At 41.6% G+C, this 13,100-nt stretch overlaps 1 protein-coding gene across 1 annotated transcript in view; it reads left to right on the top strand.

Annotated features, from left to right (window-relative positions):
• Positions 1 to 13,100, top strand: part of LOC129821728 (beta-1,3-glucosyltransferase-like) — a 154,996-nt gene that overhangs the window by 21,873 nt on the left and 120,023 nt on the right. The window contains exon 2 of the mRNA XM_055879328.1: positions 6,182 to 6,225. Within this exon, the coding sequence (XP_055735303.1) occupies positions 6,182 to 6,225 (44 nt within the window). The remainder of the gene's footprint in view (positions 1 to 6,181; positions 6,226 to 13,100) is intronic.

The following is a 13,100-nucleotide window of genomic DNA, read 5'->3' as shown; positions in this document are numbered from 1 at the left end:
TCTGCAGTGGCCTCCATCATTCTGATATGTAAGAAGTTTGGAACCACCAAGACTCTTCCTAGACCTGGCCGTCCGGCCAAACTGAGCAATCGGGGGGGAGGGCCTTGTTCAGGGAGGTGAACAAGAACCTGATGGTCACTCTTACAGAGTTCCAGAGTACCTCTGTGGAGATGGGAGAAACTTCCAGAAGGACAACCATCTCTGCAGCACTCCACCAATCAGGAATTTATGGTAGAGTGGCCAGACGTAAGCCACTCCTCAGTAAAAGGCACATGACAGCCCACTTGGGAGTTTTCCAAAAGGCACCTAAAGGACTCGCAGACAATGAGAAACAAGATTATCTGGTCTGATGAAACCATGACTGAACTCTTTGGCCTGAATGCCAAGTGTCACATCTGGAGGAAACAAGGCACCAACGGTGAAGCATGGTGGTTGCAGCATCATGCTGTGGGGATGTTTGTCATCGGCAGGGACTGGGAGACTAGTCAGGATCGAGGGAAAGATGAACGGAGCAGCTTTGCACACTCTTGGCGATCTCTCAACGAGCTTCATGAGGTAGGCACCTGGAATGCATTTCAATTAACAGGTGTGCCTTGTTAAAAGTTCAATTGTGGAGTTTCTTTCCTTAATATACGTTTGAGCCAATCAGTTGTGTTGTGACACGGTAGGGGTGGTACACAGAAGATAGCCCTATTTGGTAAAAGACCAAGTCCATATTATGGCAAGAACATCTCAAATAAGCAAAGAGAAATGACAGTCCATCATTACTTTAAGACATGAATGTCAGTCAATTCGAAAAATGTCAAGAACTTTGAAAGTTTCTTCAAGTGCAGTTGCAAAAACTATCAAGCGCCATAATGAAACTGACCCTCATGAGGACTGACACAGGAAAGGAAGACCCAGAGTTACCGCTGCTGCAGAGGATACGCTCATTAAAGTTAACTGCACCGTAGATTACAGCCCAAATAAATGCTTCAGAGATCAAGTAACAGACACATCTCAACATCAACTGTTCAGAGGAGACTGCATGAATCAGGCCTTCATGGTCGAATTGCTGCAAAGAAACCAGTACTAAAGGACACCAATAAGAGGAGGAGACTTGCTTAGGCCAAGAAACACGAGCAATGGACATTAGACCGGTGGAAATCTGTCTTGGTCTGATGAGTCCAAATTTGGGATATTTGGTTCCAACCGCCGTGTCTTTGTGAGGCGCAGAGTAGGTTAACGGATGATCTCCACATGTGTGGTTCCCACCAGGAAGCATGGCGGAGAATGTTATGGTGTGGGGGTGCTTTGCTGGTGACACTGTCTGTGATTTATTTAGAATTCAAGGCGCACTTAACCAGCATGGCTCCCACAGCATTCTGCAATAATACGCCATCCCATCTGGTTTGCGCTTATTGGGACTGTCATTTGTTTTTCAACAGAACAATGACCCAACACACCTCCGGGTTGTGTAATGGCTATTTGACCAAGGAGAGTGATGGAGTGCTGCATCAGATGACCTGGCCTCCACAATCACCAAACCTCAACCCAATTGAGATGGTTTGGGAGGAGTTGGACGGCAGAGAGAAGGAAAAGCAGCCAACAAGTGCACAGCATATGTGGGAACTCATTCAAGACTGTTGGAAAAGCATTCCTCATGAAACTGGTTGAGAGAATGCCAAGAGTGTGCAAAGCTGTCATCAAGGCAAAGGGTGGCTACTTTGAAGAATCTAAATGATAAAATATATTTTGATTTGTTTAACACTTTCTTGGTTACTACGTGATTCCATATGTGTTAATTCATAATGTTGATGTCTTCACTTTTATTCTACAATGTAGAAAATAGTAAAAATAAAGAAAACCCTTGAGTGAGTAGTTGTGTACAAACCTTTGACTGGCACTGTATATTTTTTACTTTGGACGTTAGCAAGTTGGGCACACCGATTGGTGTCACCTTGTTAGTCAGTATATGTTACACCTGTGCTGCCTTGTCATCTCATATGTCAGAAGGTGTTTCACCTGTGCCTGCACAGGTGTGAGTTTTAATTTTGTTTGCCTTCTCTTGGGCAAATGTAGTGGGCCCTCAATATGGGTGTCTTTTAGGTCCCATTTGTTGTTGCTAGTGGACACCCCCTTGAGTGTCTTTCAGAAGCCCTCCTAGAACTGCACTTGTTTTGTTTGTTGTTGGTGACTCTTTGATAGTCCCCCCCCCTTCTGTTTGAGTGGCAATTTTTGGTTTCTTGCTTGGAAATGTAACAAGGTTTAAAAAAAAACAGCTGGATTGTCACAGAGAAAATGCATTGTTTTTTTCCCAATGTTACTGTGTGGGTGAAATGGTGTAGGGCTAATGGACATAGTGGTTCTTCCTTTTAAAAATTGTGTCGTATTGCAGAACACCTTGCGGGCTGCTGCAGAATTCTATGGCACGTTATTTAAGTGTCAGCCATTGTTGCCATAATGCTGGTTAGTGTTAGTTAGACCACCAGAAGGCATCTTTGAGAAGCTTTTGACTGTTTTAATATTGGCTGTACTAGAGAATTTAAAACTTTTTGTTAGAACATATTATATGGGATAGCTTAATTCATTTAGCTAATTCATTTGTTTATTGTTTCTTTTCCAAGAAAATCGAAACCCTCAGGGTTCTCAATATGGCACCCTCAATATGGCACTGTACAACGTGACTGGCCCAACCGGAGATTCAGTGAACATAATAATCTCATTGATTTATCAAGACCAGTCCCCATGCTTGTCTCAGAGCAGCGTGAAACGGTGCTGAAATAGTTGACCACAGGCTATTGCTATTAGGCTATTGCTGCAAATCCTATTATAACAATTGGATGACTTTGGGTGTTCCAACTATTTGTTGCCTTCATTAGCCTACTTTATTCCAATATTTCTGTTGTTCAGTCATATTTATTCCCAAAGCAATTCGTTATGGATCCATCCAGATGTGGTTAGAAAACAATGCATTTGGTTAACTCGGTAAGGGTCTATTGTCCTGCTGATAGGCCATCAAGGTTGGATAGAATGATATAATTGTTCAACAAGCGTTTTGTACTCATAAATTCATATTTCATGAATCTTGGCTTCCCAATTCCGTATAATTCACCATATTACAATACATTCGCTCCATTACAATTAGCTGCCATGTCTTTAACATGAAACAATAACGCAGTGCACCATCATTTGCTAATTTCCTCATTATTCAGTAGAGGAACGAATCTTTAGTAGTTGTAGGTAGAAACGATTGACTCTTTCTCAGTGTACATAATGTGTGGGTTGGTTGATGAAATGAATCTCCCGTGTGGCTCAGTTGGTAAGAAGATGTCACTATCAATGCCTAGGTTGCGTTTCTATTGCCACAGATTCACATACTCTAAAAATACATATTCCCAAAAAATGTAGGCAATAAGGCACGAGGGAGTGTGGTATGCGGCCAGGGATGTTCTAAGGCACAGCGCAACGCCAATCAGCATTCCGAGCTCGAACCACCCAGTTTATAATATGGAATCTACAACACAGATGTGGAAAATGTTTTAGTGGTGTTAAGTACATAGAAAGTATAGGCCTCGGCGGCCTGATTGGTCTTACACTTTTCCCCCATCCCTAGCAAGCACACCTGATTTTAAACTAATTGCATTTTTAACTGAAGATCATTATTAGTTCATTATTGGAGTCAGGTTTGTTAGCTGGGACTGGGGGAAAAGTGGGACACCAATCAGGCCCCCGAGGACTGGAGTTGCCCAGGCCTGTGCTAGGCAGTAGTATATTCATAAGGCTATATTCTGTGTCCTGGCTGGCTTCCCCTCAGACTAGGGCTCCTGCTTCTTATCAACACCTCTCTCTTTATCTCTCTCTCTCTCTCTCTCTCTCTCTCTCTCTCTGTGTGTTTGAGCCTCGGAAGACTATTTTACACAACACGGGAAATGTGACTCTTCAGCTCTATCTGGTGATTACATTTAGATATGAAGCTGTTAGAAGCCCCAACACACACACACACACAGCAGCCAGCTAATGTCGAATTGACTAGTATAGAAATATATTCTCCAAACTGCTGTTTTGATCCTCAGTATTGATTTGGAATCCTCATGCGAAGGCCCCTTTTGCATTGAATCGATAGCATTAAAATTGGATATAGGCTCCCCATGGTCTAATTGCAAACTTTCATAGATGAATGGTGGTGCACACAGACTGCGTACTATCAGAAACAAACACAGACACACACGGGAAAGAGCTTCCTCCCTGAGGGTCTGTTATATCTCCTACTAACTAACCTTTCTGCTATGATGGGCCCCAATGATGTTTCATTAGGCAGGTTCCTCTATACTGATTAGAGTCGTGACTATAAACCCCTCGGGACAATATACAGTGGGGAGAACAAGTATTTGATACACTGACGATTTTGCAGGTTTTCCTACTTACAAAGCATGTAGTCTGTAATTTTTATCATAGGTACACTTCAGCTGTGAGAGACGGAATCAAAAATTACCCCCAAAAATCCAAAACAAAAATCCAGAAAATCACATTGTATGATTTTTAAGTAATTCATTTGCATTTTATTGCATGACATAAATATTTGAAAACCTACCAACCAGTAAGAATTCCAGCTCTCACAGACCTGTTAGTTTTTCTTTAAGAAGCCCTCCTGTTCTCCACTCATTACCTGTATTAACTGCACCTGTTTGAACTCGTTACCTGAATAAAAGACACCTGTCCACACTCTCAATCAAACAGACTCCAACCTCTCCACAATGGCCAAGAACAGAGAGCTGTGTAAGGACATCAGGGATACAATTGTAGACCTGCACAAGGCTGGGATGGGCTACAGGACAATAGGCCCATCCCAGCCTTGTGCAGGTCTACAATTGTATCCCTGATGTCCTTACACAGCTCTCTGGTCTTGGCCATTGTGGAGAGGTTGGAGTCTGTTTGATTGAGAGTTTGGTGAGAAGGCAACAACTGTTAGCACAATTATTAGAAAATGGAAGAAGTTCAAGATGACGGTCAATCACCCTCGGTCTGGGGCTCCATGCAAGATCTCACCTCGTAGGGTATCAATGATCATGAGGATGGTGAGGGATCAGCCCAGAACTACACGGCAGGACCTGGTCAATGACCTGAAGAGAGCTGGGACCACAGTCTCAAAGAAAACCATTAATAACACACTACGCCGTCATGGATTAAAATCCTGCAGCGCACGCAAGGTCCCCCTGCTCAAACCAGCGCATGTCCAGGCCCGTCTGAAGTTTGCCAATGACCATCTGGATGATCCAGAGGAGGAATGGGAGAAGGTCATGGTCTGATGAGACAAAAATAGAGCTTTTTGGTCTAAACTCCACTCGCCGTGTTTGGAGGAAGAAGAAGGATGAGTACAACCCCAAGAACACCATCCCAACCGTGAAGCATGGAGGTGGAAACATCATTCTTTGGGGATGCTGTTCTGCAAAGGGGACAGGATGACTGCACCGTATTGAGGGGAGGATGGATGGGGCCATGTATCGAGATCTTGGCCAACAACCTCCTTCCCTCAGTAAGTGCATTGACGATGGGTCGTGGCTGGGTCTTCCAGCATGACAACGACCCGAAACACACAGCCAGGGCAACTAAGGAGTGGCTCCATAAGAAACATCTCAAGGTCCTGGAGTGGCCTAGCCAGTCGCCAGACCTGAACCCAATAGAAAATCTTTGGAGGGAGCTGAAAGTCCGTATTGCCCAGCGACAGCCCCGAAACCTGAAGGATCTGGAGAAGGTCTGTATGGAGGAGTGGGCCAAAATCCCTGCTGCAGTGTGTGCAAAACTGGTCAAGAACTACAGGAAATGTATGATCTCTAATTGCAAACAAAGCTTTTCTGGTGTATCAAATACTTATGTCATGCAATAAAATGCAAATTAATTACTTAAAAATCATACGATGTGATGTTCTGGATTTTTTTTTAGATTCCGTCTCGCACAGTTGAAGTGTACCTATGATAAAAATTACAGACCTCTACATGCTTTGTAAGTAGGAAAACTTGCAAAATCGGCAGTGTATCAAATACTTGTTCTCCCCACTGTATATCTTTGGTGCACATTTCTGTCAACCAGTCTAAATGGTTTGACTTGCTTAGTTAAAGGTTAAATAAAATAAATAAACAATTCATTGTCAGGCTTTCAGTGTTTGATTTGTGATTTTCTTTTTCTCTCTCGTTCTTTGAAGTTCCTGCCATCATTGCCACCAGCAGCTCAAGACAAGGCTCCCAGGTAAGGATACTTTTTTTGGTTCATTGCATCATGGTGCCACAGTTATGCTATTTTCACTCGGGTTTTATTTGGGTGCCTGTTACTAATTTGGGCTGATTGGCATGCTTCTCATATTTCTACCCAGTTCTTTCTTCAACCCCTATTAAAGGTTTTGATTTCTTAAGCAACCTGAATCAAACCCAAAGATTGTCTGTTCTCTATCAACCGCTTGATCAATGGCCTCCTGGTCAAATCTCCGCTATCACTACAAATCCATACCCTTTTTCTCTTATTTTTCTCGACCTCAAATAGTGGATCCTTTACTGTTGCTCTTGCTGTTTTCCTTTTTTTGTTTTCAATCAGTCCTGTGTACTCGCTTCTCAATAAATAATGAGGGTGTTCAGTCACTATAATTGTTATCAGTGTGAGGGGAACTCTGACAGAAGCGCTTGTGGCGGAGCTGCTTAGCTTCACACTCTCTCCCCCGGAAAATTCTCTTTGTTTACCTTCTGTCAGCAGTTTCTGCCTCCCCATTTTGTCCTCCCACATACGTTCACAGTTTTATATAATATTTTTTCATCTGACTTTTAACAGTTTAAAACAGTGCCAGGCAGAGGGAAAAAATCACAAGGTGTAAAAAACTAAGAGTGGAATCTAAAGGAGAGTTGCCTCTTGTTTGCATTTGTCTATGCGGCTCGAGCTGCAGTCACAGCCAACAGACTTTGACCACTGGCTTAAGCTTCAAAGGATCTTTATTTGACTCCAAACTTTGTTTGCTTTGAGAATCCATTTCACTAACGTTTTTTTTATGCGAGTAAAGTCCTACCATATAAAACAAAGTCACGACAGCTGGGATGGAAACATCATTTGTTTGTTCGACATGGTGGGATCGTTTTGTGTCTGTAAAATTAATTATGGGAGAAATGGAGGTGGAAACTCCAAAAAATGTATATACTGAACAAAAAATATAAGTGCTACATGCTACAATTCCAGGAATTGTGTACAGATCCTTGTGACATGGGGCGGTGCATTATCATGCTGAAACATGAGGTGATGGCTGCGGATGACTGGCACGACAACGGGCCTCAGGATCTCGTCACGGTATCTCTGTGCATTCAAATTGCCATCAATAAAAGGCAATTTGTTCGTTGTCCGTAGCTTTTGCCTGCCCATACCATAACCCCATCGCCACCATGGGGCGCTCGGTTCACAGTGTTGACATCAGTAAACCGCTCACCCACACGACCCCATACATGTGGTTTGCGGTTGTGAAGCTGGTTGGACTTACTGCAAAGTTATCTAAAATGACGTTGGAGGCGGCTTATGGTGGAGAAATTAACATTAAATTCCCTGCCACCAGCTCTGGTGGACATTCCTGCAGTCAGCATGCCAGTTGCACACTCCCTCAAAACTTTAGACATCTGTGGCATTGTGTTGTGTGACAAAAGTGGCCTTATATTGTCCCCAGCACAAGGTGCACCTGTGAAATGATCATTCTGTTTAATCTTGATATGCCACATGCTGTCAGGTGGATTATTATCTTGGCATAGGATATTTTTACATGTTTTATTTCACCTTTATTTAACCAGGTAGGCCAGTTGAGAACAAGTTCTCATTTGCAACTGCGACCTGGCCAAGATAAAGTAAAGCAGTGCGACACAAACAACAACACAGAGTTACACATGAAATAAACAAACGTACAGTCAATAACACAATAGAAAGTCTATACAGTGTGTGCAAATGGCTTATGGAGGTTAGACAATAAATAGGCCATAGTAGCGTAATTACAATTTAGCAAATTAACATTGGAGTGATAGATGTGCAGATGATGATGTGCAAGTAGAAATACTGGTGTGCAAAAAAGTAATAAAAACAATATGGGGATGAGGTAGGTTGATTGGATGTGCTATTTATAGATGGGCTGTGTGCTGCAGCGATCAGTAAGCTGCTCAGATAGCTGATGCTTAAAGTTAGTGAGGGAGATATGTCTCCAACTTCAGCGATTTTTGCAATTCGTTCCAGTCATTGGCAGCAGATAACTGGAAAGAAAGGCGCCAAAGGAGGTGTTGGCTTTGGGGATGACCAGTGAAATATACCTGCTGGAGCGTGTGCTACGGGTGGGTGTTATGGTGACCAGTGAGCTGAGATAAGGCGGAGCGTTACCTAGCAAAGACTTATAGATGACCTGGAGCCGGTGGGTCTGGCGACGAATATGTAGCGAGGGCCAGCCGACGAGAGCATACAGAGCATAGCAGTGGTGGGTGGTATATGGGGCTTTGGTGACAAAACGGATGGCACTGTGATAGACTGCATCCAGCTTGCCAAGGATCTCCTCTGTACTTTGCTCCGTTAATCTTTCCCTTGATCCTGACTAGTCTCCCAGTTCCTGCCACTGAGTGACCATTGGGTTCTTGGTCACCCCCAAAACTTCTTCCATTGACCTTCAATGCTGCAGACATTTTTTTATACCCTTCCCTAGATCTGTTATTCGACACAAACCTGTCTCTGATCTCTCTGGACAATTCCTTCGACCTCATTTCTTGTTTTTTGTTCTGACATGCACTGTCAACTGTGGGACCTTATATAGACAGGTGTGTGCTTTTCCAAATCATGTCCAATTAATTGAATTACCACAAGTGGACTCCAACCAAGTTTTAGAAACATATCAAGTATGATCAATGGAAACAGGATGCACCTGAGCTCAATTTCGAGTCTTACAGCAAAGGTTCTGAATACCTATTTACATAAGTAATTTCTGTTTTAATTTCATTATACAGTTTCAAAAATGTCTAAACCTGTTTTCGCTTTGTCGTTATGGGGTATTGTGTGTAGATTGAGGATTTTTTGTATTTGATTTAATCCATTTTAGAATAAGGCTGTAACGTAACAAAGTGTTGAAAAAGGGAAGGGGTCTGAACACTTTCCGAATGCACTGGAGGTACACAGGTCGAGAGAGAAATTGGAGTAATCAATGTCACAGTGACAGACAGGGACACGTTCAACACCACTTTGCACACTCTTGCATGCATCTAGCTGATCTAGGGTGTAATTATTAATCGAACTGTTGCAAACAAGAGTTTCTATTTGACAAATTCAGGTATGTTTTTAACAGAATCGGTGGAATGAATACACCCCTGATCACACGCAAACACAGTTCACTTTCATAGTTGCCACATACACATTATAGTGGAAAAGCAACCAACAAGTGCTCAGCATATTTGGGAACTCCTTCAAGACTGTTGGAAAAGCATTCCAGGTGAAGCTGGTTGAGAGAATGCCAAGAGTGTACAAAGCTGTCATCAAGGCAAAGGTTGGCTACTTTGAAGAATCTCAAATATAAAATAAATGTTGATTTGTTTCTTGGTTACTACATGATGTGTTATTTCATAGTTTTGATGTCTTCACTATTATTCTACAATGTAGAAAATAGTAAAAATAAAGAAACCCTTGAATGAGTAGGTGTGTCAACTTTTTTGACTGGTGCTTGTGTTGTGCAGAAAAAAGTTGATTATTAATCTTTTTGTTTTAGTTAAGAACACATTGTAATCCAGTATGCTTTGATATCATTGCCAATATCCCCGTCCACATGGAAATTCTGTAAGTGTTAAATGAAGGCCAATTCGGTATCCTATTAATACTTTTGATGCCAGCAAGAATGAGACCAGGAAGTATTTAAGACAGCTAACTTAATTAAGTCGCCTCCGTGTATATTTCACTAGGGCAGGGTTTTTCAACCTCTATATATCCACTAGTTCTAATGTATCCATGATCTTCATGATCTCCTTCAGTGTGTGAGGGGGATAGTTTGTAGAGTGATTTCCTTTACGATCTATTCAGGTACTTAAAACCGTATTATCTCCCACCATAATAGATGAATTCGTTGCTTGTGAGCTCAATAGATTATTATATATATTTTCGAAAAAGTGTGGATCATCATTATTTGGCCCATATAGATTAATTAGCCAGATCTGTTTTTGGGCCAATAGCATATTTCAAAGGATCCTTCTTCCTTGAGGATCTGTTTTCAGAGTTTGCACAATTAGATCAAAATTGTTGTTAATTAGTATAATCACTTTTGAGTTTCTTTGCCCTTGACAAAATATATATTCTCCCTCCCAGTCCTTTTCCCACCCAACCTTATCTATATTTGTAGATTGAGTTTCCTATAAACAATATATATATTATTTATCTTTTTGCCAGGAAAACCTGTTTTGTCTTTTTTTATGATCTGCTAAGTCATTGCAATTGTAACTGGCTATACTTATTTCCCCATTTACCATAATAATACCCAAGTGTCAATTATACTTACCACAACCAATGTTTGTAAACGTACCATTAAAAAGCACCATGATGATTAAGTGTCCATATAGTTGTACCATAGTACTTTCCCTGTTAAGAAAACTGTATCTGGAACTGTGTAAACCTCCAATTGTCCTAATATTCCACCCACTAAAACCTCCCCCATATCTAGGAGGTCTGTTGTCACTAAGACCTAAGAGAACTAACCAAATAACATGGAGAACAGTCACAAAAATGAAATAATAATAAATAATATTATTATAAGTAATAAGAGCACAATATTATAGCTTCATGCTCATATTAAGAAAGTCCTAGCAAACGCTACGAGCATGTCAGCCCAGTCTTGTCAGTTCATTGGATCCAATTGTTTGAAAACATTAAGAGATAAGTACCTATAAATATCGCAAGACCTTTTCTTTTGTCCATTTACATGCACGCTGCCTATCGGCAGAGAGATATATTTCGTGTAGTCCTTATTATATCCTGTTATAGTCCAACAAGAAGGAATAAGGAACATGCATTCCAACAGCCGCTAATGACTGCAAGTAAAAATAAGTCTTAGTCATCACACTACCCATAAAGGGAAAATAATTTTAACTCCAAATCGACCCTGACACAGCGATGGCACGATAGCAAAGAATACATGCAGTACTGACAATCCAGAGTGAGTAAACCTGTAATTCCAACCCTCTCTTCACCCATACACATTTTGTTTTTTATTCCAGGTTTGTTGCTCTATCACCTCGACTGTTTTACACATACAGTTGAAGTCGGCGGTTTACATACACCTTAGCCAAATACATTTAAACTCAGTTTTTCACAATTCCTGACATTTAATCCTAGTAAAAATGCCTTGTTTTTGGTCAGTATGGATCACCACTTTATTTTAAGAATGTAAAATGTCAGAAAAATAGTAGAGTGATTTATTCCAGCTTTTATTTCTTTCATCACATTCCCAGTGGCTCAGAAGTTTACATACACTCAATTAGTATTTGGTAGCATTGCCTTTAAATTGTTTAACTTGGGTCAAACGTTTCGGGTAGCCTTCCACAAGCTTCCACCAATAAATTGGGTGAATTCTGGCCCATTCCTCCTGACAGAGCTGGTGTAACTGAGTCAGGTTTGTAGGCCTTGCTCGCACACGCTTTTTCAGTTCTGCGAACAAATTTTCTATAGGATTGAAGTAAGGGCTTTGTGATGGCCACTCCAATACCTTGACTTTGTTGTCCTTAAGCCATTTAACCCTAAACCTCATGATGCCATCTATTTTGTGAAGTGCATCAGTCCCCCCTGCAGCAAAGCACCCCCACAGGGGGATGCTGCCACCCCCGTGCTTTCACGGTTGGGATGGTGTTCTTCGGCTTGCTAGCCCCTCCCTTTTTCCTCCAAACATAACAATGGTCATTGTAGCCAAACAGTTCTATTTTTGTTTCATCAGACCAGAGGACATTTCTCCAAAAAGTACAATCTTTGTCCCCATGTGCAGCTGCAAACCATAGTCTATCTTTTTTTTGGCGGTTTTGGAGCAGTGGCTTCTTCCTTGCTGAGCGGCCTTTCAGGTTATGTCGATATTGGACTCGTTTTACTGTGGATATAGATACTTTTGTACCTGTTTCCTCCAGCATCTTCACAAGGTCCTTTACTGTTGTTCTGGCAGTGATTTGCACTTTTCGCACCAAAGTACGTTCACCTCTAGGAGACAGAACGCGTCTCCTTCCTGAGCGGTATGACGGTTGTGTGGTCCCATGGTGTTTATAAGTGCATACTATTGTTTGTACAGATGAACGTGATACCTTCAGGCGTTTGGAAACTGCTCCCAATGATGAACCAGACTTGTGGAGGTCTACAATTTTTTTCTGATGTCTTGGCTGATTTCTTTTAATTTTCCCATGATGTCAAGCAAAGAGGCACTGAGTTTGAAGGTATGACTTGAAATACATCCACAGGTACGCCTCCAATTGACTCAAATTACGTAAATTAGCCTATCAGAAGCTTCTAAAGCCATGGCATAATTTTCTGGAATTTTTAGCTGTTTAAAGGCACAGTCAACTTGGTGTATGTAAACTTCTGACCCACTGGAATTGTGATACAGTGAAATAATCTGTCTGTAAACAATTATTGGAAAAATGACTTGTGTTGTGCACAAAGCAGATGTCCTAACCGACTTGCCAAAACTATAGTTTGTTAACAAGAAATGGTTGGAAAAACACGTTTTAATGACTCCAACCTAAGTGTATGTAAACCTCCAACTTATATATATACAGTTGAAGTTTTTCAACCACTCCACAAATTTCCATGTTTTGAGGCTAACATTCGATGGGTGTCAGAGTTAGTCAGTCTCCATCTCTGACTCTCTCTGTTTCTCTTTCTCTCTGTATCTTCACTGCAGTGGCCGACACTCTCACTACTCCCCCGCTCGATGGATATCCACTCCAGGGGCGAGAAAGACACGGTCAAGGATGAAATGTTTTACCGAGAGATGTATCTAAACCCTACGAGATGGGTTGAGTGGTGTGACTCAGTGTAATGTGTTTTAAACACCACAGGTTCCTGCAAAATGGCTGACAACCTCCTGTCAGATAGGATTACCAGGCCTA

Source organism: Salvelinus fontinalis, chromosome 24, assembly GCF_029448725.1.
Source record: "Salvelinus fontinalis isolate EN_2023a chromosome 24, ASM2944872v1, whole genome shotgun sequence".
Taxonomy (NCBI): domain Eukaryota; kingdom Metazoa; phylum Chordata; class Actinopteri; order Salmoniformes; family Salmonidae; genus Salvelinus; species Salvelinus fontinalis.
The sequence above is the reverse complement of the archived record's forward strand: the minus strand, read 5'-3'. Positions and strand labels throughout refer to the sequence as shown.